At 35.9% G+C, this 14493-nt stretch overlaps 2 protein-coding genes across 3 annotated transcripts in view; one reads left to right on the forward strand and one right to left on the reverse strand.

The window, feature by feature from the left end:
• Nucleotides 1-1086: 1086 nt before the first annotated feature.
• LOC137023025 (metal cation symporter ZIP8) lies at nt 1087-11741 on the forward strand. Its single transcript, XM_067389542.1, has 8 exons — nt 1087-1605; nt 1794-1956; nt 4380-4549; nt 5092-5214; nt 5782-5916; nt 9512-9701; nt 9870-10054; nt 11261-11741. Exons 1-8 carry the CDS (start codon nt 1387-1389, stop codon nt 11408-11410), a joined length of 1335 nt encoding a protein of 444 aa, XP_067245643.1. The 5' UTR covers nt 1087-1386; the 3' UTR covers nt 11411-11741.
• Nucleotides 11742-11783: 42 nt separating this feature from the next.
• The window catches only part of LOC137023013 (diacylglycerol kinase theta), a 43683-nt gene continuing 40973 nt past the window's right edge, over nt 11784-14493 (reverse strand). Inside the window, exon 23 of one of the 2 annotated variants that reach the window (XM_067389521.1) lies at nt 11784-14476. In XM_067389521.1, coding sequence (XP_067245622.1) covers nt 14375-14476 — 102 coding nt within the window. In that variant the 3' untranslated portion in view covers nt 11784-14374. The remainder of the gene's footprint in view (nt 14477-14493) is intronic. The other variant, XM_067389527.1, reaches the window with a different exon arrangement.

The following is a 14493-nucleotide window of genomic DNA, read 5'->3' on the forward strand; positions in this document are numbered from 1 at the left end:
TTCAGGAAGCATCAGAGCATTATGAATCAGCGTGTCGAATCATTATTTGGATCACGTGTCAAATTGCCAATGGCTGAAATCACGTGACTTTGCCGCTCCGAACAGCAGATTCGATACACTCATTCATTATGCTCCGAATCTTCCTGAAGCAGTGTTTTGAAATCGGCCATCACTAAATAAGTAATTTTGGGTTTTTTTTTTTTTTTGCGCTTCAAAAATATTCTCGTCGCTTTATCATATTAATATTGAGCCACTGTACTCACATGAACTGATTTAAATATGTTTTTAGCACCTTTATGGATCTTGAGAGAGGAAATGTCATTGCTCCCTATGAAGGCTTACGGAGCAATCGGATTTCAACAAAAATATTTTCATTTGTGTTCCGAAGATTAACGAAGGTCTTACGGGTGTGGAACGACATGAGGGTAAGTAATAAATGACAGAATTTTTATTTTTGGGTGAACTAACCCTTTAACAAACACTGTTAAACGTTTAATGACACTTCAGTTAGGATAACTTTTCTGTCCCCTAAGCTTATTTTAAAGAAAAATGCTTTAAAAAGTAAATAACTTTTTTATTGTGTCTCCTTAATAACATATATTTTGACTTTTTAGTGTTGAACGGCTAAATTTGACAGAATGAGCACATGCTAATATAGTTTCTTTTTTCTTCTTGTCAAGATTTCAAGTAGGCTATAAAAGTATTAATCGGCTAATTAATAATGTAAATATATTTGAGTGCCTGTTACATGTGGATCCATAAATATTTAAATATTTATATATTGTAATTGAAATTGAATTAATTAATGCACGAACAGCGTTATAATTACATACAGGCTCCGCCCACGCCCCGCCCACAAACAATAAATTATGCAAAATGTTTGTTGGTGATGAATTTAGCACGGCGTTTTCATTCGTTTGCTGTTCACTGTATTACCTAACTATTTTGTAAATTTACCTGTACCAATGTCTATCTAACTTAAGTGTAGGCTAAATTAATTTGTATTCCAACTCACTGGATTGTTTTGGTGGAGCCACTTCTGCCTGATTACAGTCGAGCTGTTTTGAACACTACTGGCTACTGGCTTGAGAACTAGTGTATTTTATTGTGGGTGAAACAAGCGGAATTTATCACGGTCGGCTGAGTGCCAAATGGAGGCGCGACATATAGGTCAGGACACCGAGGATACTATTGGGGAAGAAATAATTAACCCTTTTAATAGTTCTTATCTTTATTCTTAAGATGCAACTTTCTTCGTTGATCTTTAAATTCAGTCCTCTGGAGTCGCGCGCAGCTCTCAGGATAATCTCCAGACGGGACATTTAAAACTTTCGCTGCTGTTGCTTCATTCGGGTCGCTTCAGACTGAAACGTGTGGTCTGTAAGCATGGCAGGCATTCCCAAAGCTTTTACTTATGTGTTCATAGGCTTTCTAATAACTGTAATCTCAGGATTAAGAGCCAACTCTCTGCAGCAGGTTTTCGTGAAGGATATTGTAGCTGTTTACGGAGAAAACGGTTCACTGGGTCTCAATGGCATTAACAGTTTATTGGAGACAATTGTGCAAGACAAGCCCTTGGATCCGAACATTCCTCTGCATGCTCAGGTAGGCTAATATGGTTACTTTGACTTTAGTTAGGCCTATTTACTAAACTTGTAAAGAACATTTGACATTTATTTTCAGGCTATTTAGTTATTTGAAAGCATCAATACAGAAAAACAAGTAAAACACACTGATACTGTTTAATAGGACTTTATAGGCTTATTTCATTGATTTGTGACCCTGTTTATCAGTGTGTGTCCGGAGAAGATATTCTGGTGCATTATGGGCTTCAGAACCTCTCTCATCTAACAGAGGAACATCTGGTCACTGTCTGCCCGGCTCTGCTCAACCAAGCAGTGCTGCCACCCTGTTCAAAAGAACCTCCGGTCCTCATTGACCCCACAGAACTTCGTGGTGAGTCTTCTTTAAAAAGCTCAATTTGTCATATCTGATCTTCTTTAGTTGTCAAAGACATTTCTCCTGATGTAAACCAACATATTGTAGAATTTGTATATACCAAAGACAGAAAATGATACCAAGTGCCAAGTGAAATAAAGCTTTACACTTTATATCAAATTATAGTCATGTCAGTTTAAGTATTTTTTCCTCTCAATTCTTAATTCTCTCTAACTTAATGCAAAACAATCTTTGGGAAAATGTGTATTATTTAAAGTAGTATTTTATTTGTTTTAGTACTATTTTTTTATATTGTTCTCATGCTATTTAATTAAAACACTGCACAATAATAGATCTTACTATATTAAATTAAAAATGTACTGTATAACAGTAAAGAAAATCCCTGTTGAGAATGATGTCAGTTAACAGACAATTGTGTGTAATTGCCTAAAAAATGAAAGAAAACAATTTTCTTTATTTAATTTCACAAGACAGAAAAAAGAAAAAAGAATGGGTAACACTTTTCAATAAGGTCCCATTAGTTAACACATGAACTAATAATAAACAATACATTTGTTACAGTATTTATTATTCTTTATTAATGTTAGTTATTAAAAAGAAAACTATTCATTGTTAGTTCATTAAATATGAACAGATAAATTGTTTTATTTCAATAATATATTAGTAAATGTTGAAATTAATTTGAACTGAGACAGAAATTCTTTAGATAGATTTTATATATAAAATTTGAAAATAATTATGTTGTGTAGGGAATAATTATTAATATTTTTAATGGAGTCTCGCACACATTACATGCAGTTAATATGAACCGTGTATTCATTTGAAGAGTGACATTTATTATACTGGAGGCTTGATTTAGTGCAGGAGATGCAGATAACTTTTTTTTTATTTTTTTATTTTAAACGCTGTCTGCTGTTCCATTAGAAATATGTTATTGATCCTTATGAAGCTTTATTTGCTTCATGTGTAAAATGAAATGAATTGCTAATTACAATAAGCTACTCTTAACAATGAAAATAGTCCTGTATAAATACTAGAAATACAAAATGGAAATAATTGGGAATCATGTAACAAACATTTACACATTTCATTTATCTATTAGTGCTTTTATGTCATTTTGCCTGCTTGGCTGTTTCCTTTTTTAATTATATAAAGTCATAACGTTGCTGTCTTGCGGCCAGCCAATCGCTGCATTGCTGATCATGGTTTTGAGTATTGAAATTTCTGCCCTTTCCAATGAACACAAGAACACATAGTAATATCAGACAATTTTATCCAGGCATTTTAATCTAATCTGCAAATTTGTTTGAAGAAGCAAATTAAAATCAGTTATCATGATTAGAAGATCTGGGATCTGTTAAATCATCTCAGATGTATTAAGTGAGGTATCAAGAATCAGTATAACAGAAGACAATACAGGACAATGAGAAGAACCAAACTGAGGAGCCGCTTACACGACACCGTTTTCAACTAAAAACAGAAAAGTGTTTATGCGTTTGCCCGTCCATTTACACGACAACCGCATTTTGGGGGCCTGAAAACAAACTTTTGAAAACGGTTTTCAAAGTGCAAGTTTTGAAAACGATACTGTTATAGTCTCAGTGTGAACAACAAAAATGCAAGAAAACGTATTACGTGTTCAGTCTAAAGTTTTTCGGACCCACTTTATATTAAGTGGCCTTAACTACTATGTACTTATATTTAAATTAATCATTTGATACAATGCACTTATTGTGTACATACATGTTTTTACATTGTACTTATATTTTAAAAACACCTGCATGTAATTACATCTGTAATTAATTTCTGTAATTACATTTATAGTTACACTGTTGACCCATCCCTTAACCCTTACCCCTACCCTTAAACCTACCCCTCCCACCAAAGCTTTCCCTAACCTTACCCATATCCCACCTCAATAGCTGCAAATGTGTTTTGCAATTCAATATGAACCCAATAAGTACATTGTACTTGTTTTTTGATGTAAGTACATAGTAGTTAAGGCCACATAATATAAAGTGGGACCAGTTTTTCTTTACAAAGTGACATCGGCAACTACTATCCGTGTGAATGAGGATCGTTTTGACAATCTTGTCATCTGTACACGAAAAACGCAACAGAATTTATTTCCATTTTCAGTACATTGTTGTCATTTAAATGTGCCCTGATGGCTTGAATGCATGGCTAAATGAGGAACCAAACGAGACTCAGGTGAACATAATCAATTAACCAATGAGTAACCATAGAAATCATCTAGCAATGGTAACAAAGGGAACAGGAACTAAACACAGGAAGGAAACATGGGAACACACATAGACATTTTATACTGCTTTTTATTTACTGTAATACGGGGGTGGGGATGATTTACCCTTCTGTATAACTTTAACTGTTTGACCTTAAACCTTTCCTTCTGCATAAAGTCTGGGGATATGGCTTCTTGGCTGTTACCATCATTAATCTGGCCTCACTGCTGGGTCTGACTCTCGTTCCCGTCACTAAAAAGCCCTACTTCCCCAAAGTGCTCACCTACTTCATCGGCCTGGCTGTTGGGACGCTCTTCTCCAACGCTGCTCTCCAACTTATACCCGAGGTGAAATGCTTTTCCAGTTTTCAGTTTATTTAATTTACGTTGGAAGCTTTCTTCATGTCATTTAGGTCAGTTTAGGACATTCCTCTAGGAGGTTGTTGAAGGTCAGATTGGTGGTATGGCAGGATTATGAACCCAATAACCTACACTAGTTCATTCTTGCTTCATAGAAGCCCTGAAATCAAACCTCCAACTGACAAACTATTATTTCACATGTTTAATTGCCATCTTATCAGCACAATTATGCTGATGCAGATTATTTATGCTTAGCCTATAGTGATTACATAATAATAATAAAATGCAAAATGCTCTTTGAACTGGACTCATTGATTCCAGACATTTTTATTTTCCTGAAGAGTGCAGATGTTTCTTGCTATGTGATGCATGACTGTTGCATGACATGTGATATTTGTTTTGCACCGATTACATGTTGTAATATTTATTTTGGGTTTGCATTTTAACTTTGAACTAATAATGTGCAAGGATATATGCCTTAACTTGTTCAAAGACTCATGATTACATGATTAATCCCTCTAACTGAACAGGCCTTTGGGTTTGACCCGAAAGCAGACGGTTATGTTTTCCAAGCTGTTGGGATCTTTGGTGGATTCTATGCGCTGTACTTTACCGAAAAAATCCTTAGGATGGTCCTCAAACCAGACCATGAGGTGGGTTCATCTCAGTATTATGAAGACTCAACAGAAATTGATTTGTTCATTTTCATTCATTTTGAATTCTTTATACTATTCCATCTAATGAAAAAACACACAAACAACAGTAAAACACATTATTACAAGTCTCTCTGGAATACTTGCTTCTGATTGGTCAGTCACAGGCTCATAGCATTCTGCTATTAACATTACATTTTTTATGTAAAAAAACACATCACATTACATTTTTTATGTAAAAAAATTAAACTCAACTCAGTGTCTTTTTTTTTTTTTTTACAAATACAGTAGTTGCATTATAAGCAGGATAGTGCACAGTCAGCTGGTTATTATCACTGAATCATTATCACTCTTTCAGGGTGATATAAAGTTTATTTTGTCATAATGATCTATTGCCTAGATTATCTCATACTTAATATGCGTATCCTATAATTGCAATTAACTGCAAGAAAATTGAAGAGTGGCAGAGCTTTATTGATGGTCAATGTATTATATTAGCATGTTCTTTGAAATCTTATACTGTAATCATACAATCAATTTTAAATCCTCTCCACTTCCATACCTCAGCACGGCCAGGGACACAGTCACTTCCTCCCCTCAGAGAGCGGCCAACAGAATGGCGTCGTCATTACGGCGAACTCTGACTTCAGCTTTGCCAGCAGCGACAAAGCCAGCATAACCTCTGACCCCCCAGTGGAACAGGTACAACTGGTCAGATCTCACAAAAACTACAAATCGTCCCAAGAGATGTGTGAATGGCCTAAATATAGCCCCAAGTTACATAAACAGTATAAAATTAGCCAATGGTTTGAAAAAAAACAAAAACAAAAAAAAAACATTGTACCTACATGTCAACTAACTCTCATTAGAGTATTAGTTGAGTATTAGTTGACTGTTAGGGATAGTAGAATAAGGGGTTAGGGTTGGTAGAATAAGTTGAAATGTACTAGCAAAGTTAAAGTCAGTAGAATGTCTGTTGGCAGAGCATCTAAATTAAGTGTTAGCAGATTTTAAGCAGACAGTCTACTAATATTCTAATGAGAGTTATTTGACATGTAGGTGCAGCGTTACTTATAGTCAACAGAATGTCCGTAGGGGACCATGAAAATAAAGGGTAACCTTTTTTATTTTTAAAGAAATTAATACTTTTATTTAGTGAGAATGCATTAAATTGATTAAAATTGACTGTAAAGACATTCATAATGTTATAAAAAGATTGGTTTGAAATTTTTTTTTAAATGTAACTCTTTTCAAACTGTTTTAATAGCACCGAATCATCATGTTAGAATGATTTCTGAAGGATCATGTGACACTTAAAACTGGAGTAATGATGCTGAAAATTCAGCTTTGCATCACAATATTTTAAAAATATATTAAGATTCTTTGAAATTGTAATAATATTTCACAATATTACTGTTTTTACTGTATTTTTTATCAAAAAATGCAGCCAACCCCAAACTATTGAATAGTAGTGTATGATAGAAATAAAAATATAAGATATAAATAGGCCAGCCAATCCTATGTGAAATGAGATTAAAAATAGTTAAAGAAACTACATTTTTACATTTTCTTGTGCTTGTCCATGCAAAAACAGGATGTCAAAGTGTTGCTTTGCAGTTTTTAAGGTGTTCAGAGTATTTGTCAGCACATTGCTATGCGTTGCATACTCTTAAAAGGTTATTCACCCAAAAATGAAAATTCTGTCATTTATTTCTCACCCTCATGTCGTTCCACACCCGTAAGACCTTCGTTCATCTTCAGAATACAAATTAAAGGTGCCATAGAACCCTTTTTCACAAGATGTAATATAAGTCTAATGTGTCCCTTGAATGTGTCTGTGAAGTTTCAGCTTAAAATACCTCATAGATTGTTTTTTTTTTTTTTAACTGCCTATTTTGGGGCATAATTAAATATGCGCTGATTCAGCGTGCGTCCCCTTTAAATGCTCGCACTCCCCGCCCCCAAGCTCGCAACTCTAATACACTGCATAAACAAAGTTCACACAGCTAATATAACCCTCAAAATGGATCTTTACAAAGTGTTCGTCATGCAGCATATCAGATCTTGTAAGTATAGTATTTATTTGGATGTTTACATTTGATTCTGAATGAGTTTGATAGCTTTAGCCCGTTAGCCACACATAGGCTACTAACATTACACACTGTTGGAGAGATTTATAAAGAATGAAGTTGTGTTTGATTTATACAGATTGCAAGTGTTTAATAATAAATAACGACGGCTCTTGTCTCCGTGAATACAGTAATAAACGATGGTAACTTTAACCACATTTAACAGTACATTAGCAAATGCTAACGAAACATTCAGAAAGACAGTTTACAAATATCACTAAAAATATCATATCATGGATAATGTCAGTTATTATTGCTCCATCTGCCATTTTTTGCTATTGTTCTTGCTTGCTTACCTGCATGAAGTCTGTTGATACTGCTGTGCAGAGATCAAGACATTAATACTGCCTTGTCTAATGCCTTGAACATGAGCTGGCATATGCAAATATTGGGGGCGTACATATTAATAATCCCGACTGTTGCGTCACAGTCGGTGTTATGTTGAGATTCACCTGTTCTTCAGAGGTCTTTTGCACAAATCAAATTTACATAAGGAGGAGGAAACGATTGTGTTTGAGACTCACTGTATGTCATTTCCATGTACTGAACTCTAATTATTTAACTATGCCGAGGTAAATTAAATTTTCAATTCTAGGGCACCTTTAATATATTTTTGATGAAATCCGAGAGGTATAGGACTCCTCCATAGACAGCAATATAATCAACACTTTCAAGGTCGAGAAAGGTACTAAAGAAAGACATTGGTAAAACTGTCGACGTGACTACAGTGGTTCAACCTTAATTTTATGAAGCGTTGAGAACTTTTTGTGCGCAAAAACAAAACAAAAAATAACGATTTTATTCAACAATCCCTTCTCTTACCTGTCATTATCCTTACGCAGGTGACGCAGTAAGCACAGTGAAGGCTTCCGTGTTTACGTCCGAATGCCGGCTATGTATTGGCCAAAGCTGCACACGTGAACAGCACGATGCATACGTGTGATGCTGACGCAGGAGCCGGCCAATGGACGGAGTGCTGGACGTAAACAACATATGAAAATGACACAGCAGAGAAGACATTGTAGAATAAAGTCGTTTTGTTTTTGCGCACAAAAAGTATTTGCATCGCTGTTTTAACGATGTCTTTCTTTAGTAACTTTCTGGACCTTGAAAGTGTTGATTATATTGGTGTCTATGGATGAGTCATATACCTCTCAAATTTCTTCAAAAATATCTTAATTTGTGTTCCAAAGGCGAACGAAGGTCTTACAGGTGTGGAATGACATGAGGGTGAGTACCTAATGACAGAATTGTAATTTTTGGGTGAACTAACCCTTTAAAGAGCCCACCTCCTCTATAAATGGCTCAGGAGACCCTCCTTCGATGTAAGTCTGTGGGAATTGGTGCTCACTTTTGTGCAACAGTCTCCACAGCAAGCCGTATGATTTGAGATAACATTCATGTCTGAAGCACAAGCAGTGCGGAACAAGTTATGCACCAAAGTTTAATACTGATGTTCAAATCTGTAACCCCGTATGACCAATTATATGAGTGATGCTTGGCTTAACAAACACCTCTAATTACAAGTCATCTATAAAAGACTGTTTGGTTATTGCAGTGGTAAGCAATTTATGATTACACAAAAGTCTCTGCAATTATCAAATAAAGATAAATGCGAATTATTTGTCGACAACAAGGCTATTAAGTGTAACATCAAACTGTAGTCAATGGTTAAACCAGATTCCTGGGTCATGTGATAACAGTTATCCTTCAGTGGGATAAAATACAGTTCTTTGAATGCCTTCAATCTGCTGCTAAAGTCTCAGTCGCATGTAGCACTACAAAAACCCTTCCTCAAACCCGCAGTGGTTTTGATTCAACTGTTTTGAGTTTTAAAAAGCAGTTTTTTGCTACAGAATTAAGAAGTACATAGTGTACAGGTCTGTGCGACTTACAGTCCTGCCGTAGAGACACACACAGCTGTGTTTGCTTTCATTTGTCACAGCTGCCAGCAGAAACAAGATTGCCTTCTGACCTTTGACCCTAAATCACGAGCACCATGCATTTGGGATAGTCATCTCGACCCTGTAACAATACAAAAAGTTAGACCTCGGGGCTAAAAGTAAATAATATTTGAAATATGAACCCAGGGTTGAAGCTCGAGAGGGTACAGTAATGTTGTTAGAGAAGAAAATGAGGTTTTAATTTAGATTTGAATGTGGTTGCAGGGGTCTTGCAGATGGCTCAGAGGAAGACGGCTGTCCAGCGTGAAGACGGTGGCATGGATGATTTCCCTGAGCGATGCTCTACACAACTTCATTGACGGACTGGCCATCGGCGCCTCGTTCACGGTGTCTATTCTCAATGGCTTTAGCACCTCTATCGCTATCGTCTGTGAGGAGTTCCCTCACGAGCTGGGTAAGAGAAATGCAGGGATTTAATGATTTTATCCACCTGGAAAACCTTTCAGGTGTCAGCTCTGATCTTTAACCCCTACGCCACACCACCTCTGTGAATATTGCCCTTTGAATGTTGACCTTCACTAAAAACATGCGATGCACATTTGCACTCTGTCTCCCCCTGTAGGCGACTTCATTATTTTGCTGAACGCAGGGTTGAGCATTCCACAGGCCGTCTTCTTCAACCTGCTGTCTGCGACGTCCTGCTATGTGGGGCTGGTGCTGGGCATCTTGTTGGGCAACGCTTTTGCCCCCAACATCATTTTTGCCTTTGCTGGTGGCATGTTCCTTTACATATCCTTGGGTGATATGGTAAGAGCAGTATGGGTTAGGAAATACAGCAGATAACATTTCAGATGTTATTCTGTCTTCTTGAAATTATACACTACTGTTCAAAAGTTTGGGGTCAGTAAGATTTTCTTTTATTATTTTTAAGAAGAAAAAAAATTTGCAAGGATGCATTAAATCAAAAGTCACAGAAAATATAAGTAAAAACAAACAAAAAATAAATAAATGAAGTGAGTTCATGCTTAAAAAAAGAAAAGAAAAAAAATCAGCCAATGGGATGGGAAAAATAAACTTAATTCAAAGAGAAAACATTTTTCTTACCTTATTGTCAGATATTATTTCTTGTTTTAAGCAAAACTCACTTAATTTTGATACTTATTTCAGAAAACTTAGTAAATTAATAGTAAATTAAATGTATCTTGATTTAAAAATTTAATAAATAATAGATTTAATGAATAATTCGTACTGGAAAACAAGACAAAAAATACTGAGTAAGAAAAACATTTTTGCAGTAAAACAATTGCCATTCCTTTGAATTGTTCATCAAATAATCCTGAAAATGCAACACTGTTTTAACAAAAAATATTAAGCAGCAAAACTGTTTTCAACATTGATAATAATAATAATAATAATAAATGTTTCTTGAGCACCAAATAAGCATATTAGAATGATTTCTGAAGGATCATGTGACACTGAAGACTGAAGTAATGATGCTGAAAATTCAGCTTTGTCAATAATATTTTATAATATTACAGTTTTTACTGTAGTTTTCATCAAATGAATGCAGCCTTGCAAGCGCATAAGTGACTGCTTTAATTTTTCCACCAAAAAATACAAACATCCTGACAAATCGTTTTTGGAATTATACTGACACCTAGAGGTGTGGAGGCAGTATAAAAAGAAAAGTCGTTTTTGGTTACAGATGCATTGTAGAATGCACCCTTCACAGTCTGACACAGATAATACATTCTGTGACCAATAATAGGGGTGATAACAAGATAAAAGTGAGCCGTGTCAGATCGGTCATGTCTCCATGACGAGACTCACTCCATGTAAAATAACAGCTTTTATTAGGCTACTCATATGACTGTTGACTTCATCTTTTGTGAGTGTACATGATTTTAAACCTATACGTATTCATTTATTTAGGGGTAAAATCTTTTTGAGACTTCCAACATAAATCTGTTTTAGCAGAGCCAATACTGAATCCTCTTTCTTTCTCTCACCTAGTTGCCTGAAATGAACATGATTGCCAATGAACAAGTGCAGAGCACGAAGTCCGATATCATTTTTTTCGCAATCCAGAACGCTGGAGTTCTGACAGGATTTACCTTGATTCTTCTCATCACATTGTACGGTGGGAACATTAGCCTGGGCTGAGTCTTTGGTACATACTTGTGCCTTTCCTGTGCACTTCCCATTCCAGATGATACTCTCATTTAAGCTATTTATTTGAGAAAAAAACTACTTCATACTATTTTTAAAATCATTTATACTGAGGAAACTTGAAAATCATTAGGGGTTAAGTAATTTGATGATTTGTATAAGCTGATAATTCTCAATATGTAGAATTCTAGCCATTTTATACTGTTGTAAATAAACTGTACTGACCTACTAATCATGTATATTTTGGTGCATTTGGTGCTAACTGAATGATCAAGTTTGATACTTTGTAAAACAGGAACTTCTAATATCATGCTAAATAAAAAACTCAGAACAGAACTGTATTAAAAAGTCCAAATTTATGTCTTTTTTGTCATTGGACACATCCATCTGTTATACAGCTGATTGATATATCTATACATTTAGTTATTTGATATTCATTAAACACAATGTACACTTAAAAACATCCTTAAAACAGTACAATCAGTGCAATATCTTTACAGACCAAATTAAAAACATTTTCTCTCCAAAAATATACATCTATATAGATCTCAAAACATTAATTCTAACCCACTTTACAAGAAGTAAGAATAAAACTTTAATAACACAAGGAGGTAAAATAACTCTAAACAGTTTTGACCAAACAAAGTTATTGGGTGAATCTCACGAAACCTGTCAAGATCATGTCCGGGTCATATTTCATCCCCAAATCGAAAATGCTTAAAGATATTTTGACGTTATTTTCAAGATACTGTCAAGTATTTATACACAATTGTAGTTATTGTTGTACTACCTTTAATTAACACAAATAAATAAAAAATCCAACTGTAAGTTTTTCAAAATCATAAATAAAAAAAAAAAATAAGCATCTAATGACAATAATCAGTGGGAATTATGCGTATTACAAAAGAAAAAAACAATTCTGAATGCATTGGAGAGTTGGGGTCATGAAAAAAAAAAGTCAAAATGCAAAGAATTTTGACTTTTTTGTGGTCATTTGATTTTTGGGGTAATATGTGACTCATTTTCGTGAGATTTACCCTATTAGGAGGCACATCAGCTCTAAAGGACCTAGAATAGCACGGTTCTACTTCATAGTCACTGAACCAGCAGAACAAACAGAACGGCATGGAGTTAAACGCACACGTACGGCAAAACTGCAGAAGTTCTTGAAGCACTTATATGAGGCACTATACGCAGAGCTCGGGCCAAACCACACCACAGAACAGCACGTTAACCCGAGGGTTGTCATGGCAACAGGCACAACTAATGCAGAAATCACCACTGTACACACTTCTGGCAAATGAACGACACGAGAGAGGGCGAATTGGCGAGATAAGATGGCATCTTACGAAGAAAAATGACAATGAGACCTAAACCACTGGTCATACTATATAAGATCAAATACACTTGGTCAGATTCTCTTATTCGTCATCAATCCCAGACATGATCCATGAAGTGCAGGAAGAAAAGCAGGCGCAAGTCTTTGGAAGAGCTTGGCGGAACTTGATTCTCGGGAGTGATGTGTGCCGGTGAGACGAGGTAGATGAGGTAAGACGGTTGCCTCCCGTAGGTGGCTGAGGCTGCGCCCTGCAACAGCCTGGCAATAACGCATGCCTGATGGGAAGTGGAGTGTCTAACTGATCATACATACAAAATCTAAGGCCAGCCTCGTGAATCCATACCTTTGGAGGAGGGCTGACCAGTCACTGTACAGAAACAACATATAAACGCCACTTACTTGCTAGCAAATATATATTACAGCACTGCGCTCGCCTCTAGCTTTAGTTTTACAACAGGACGAGTAGCTTTACACGACTGTCTACTATGTCAGATAACAGTAACATATTCATTTACTTACAAATCAATGCTTTCACCAAAACATGATGAAGCTACGCTTGGCGTAAAGGTTCATATGACCAGTTACACTATAAATACCGAAAATGCTACGTGATCTTGCGTGGAATGTTTTATCAAGTATCGTACAGCGTTATATTACTATTAACACTAAAATTGGTGCATATGTCAACAAACATCGCAGGGAATTTACAAACATTCATCCTTCGACTCTTTTAAACGATTTCACAGTATTTTCGGTACCGCTTCTGTTTGAAAATCTATTGATATTCATTCCTCTTTTACAAAATGGCTGTGATGACACCAGATTGTTTACTTACGTTTTGGTGAGGCACGATTGCGCCTACAGTCTCACAGCTAAGAAAGCTAGAAAATTGATATACAAAGATGATTATCTCTCCACATTTACACATTCGAATGTGCTATTAATGAACAAGAACTAGAGTTGTTTGTACATATATACTGCATTGTTTTGGTTCAGATACTTGTAGAAAGCTACTAGGGGCTGCTATTGCAAATAAACTTCAAGTAAGACATTTATGATAATCATCATAGAAACGAAAAATAACCAGATGAAGGTCGGTGAGTCACAGTTTTTACCATAAACCAAAAAAGGCCGCCACCATAAGCAAGATGCGGATATTAAGTGATAATCTTAACTTGGCGATGTTCAGGAAAAGGTAGTTTTTGGCATTTGTGATGTGCACAATGTGCGTAAATACCGGTTGCTCGCTCATATGTGCCGTAGCATTTCAGTGATGGACTACTTTAAGACAATAATCCCTTTTAAAAGAAGATGCAGGCTGGCAATCGAAATAAAACCAACAAAAATATCTACACCAGTATGAATCTAAGGCAAAAACAGGCCGGAAACAGGCCGAGGGCAGCTAAAGTCCTGAGAAACAGACTGCAGTGCTATCATCTGATGGGGCGTTTGAACACTACAGACTATGAGATGTTAGAGATGTCTGTGTAATACATTCTAGTTCAGCTAAAGTCAATGTTGAAACCCACCCAAAGTGAAACAAAGAACAGAGGAAAGACTCAAAGAAAAGTTGTCAAGGCGACAGTAAAGGGCTGTCAATGAAGTGTTTGTGCGGTTTGTCACTGCCCACCATCACTGGGAGCTGGACTGTCGGAGCGGCCTTCCTTCAAACTTCCAGATTGTTTCTTCTGCTTGGTTTTGGACTTTCTTAACATGCACACCTAGAACAGAAAACAAA

This window comes from Chanodichthys erythropterus, chromosome 1 (assembly GCF_024489055.1).
Source record: "Chanodichthys erythropterus isolate Z2021 chromosome 1, ASM2448905v1, whole genome shotgun sequence".
In the NCBI taxonomy this organism is placed as follows: Eukaryota; Metazoa; Chordata; class Actinopteri; order Cypriniformes; family Xenocyprididae; genus Chanodichthys; species Chanodichthys erythropterus.

Bases quoted from the DNA above. Each gene is read 5' to 3' on its own strand.
- LOC137023025 (XM_067389542.1), top strand. From the start codon at position 1,387: ATGGCAGGCATTCCCAAAGCTTTTACTTATGTGTTCATAGGCTTTCTA. The intron at 1,606-1,793 runs GTAGGCTAATAT...CCTGTTTATCAG, and splicing joins ACATTCCTCTGCATGCTCAG to TGTGTGTCCGGAGAAGATAT. The intron at 5,917-9,511 runs GTACAACTGGTC...ATGTGGTTGCAG, and splicing joins CTGACCCCCCAGTGGAACAG to GGGTCTTGCAGATGGCTCAG.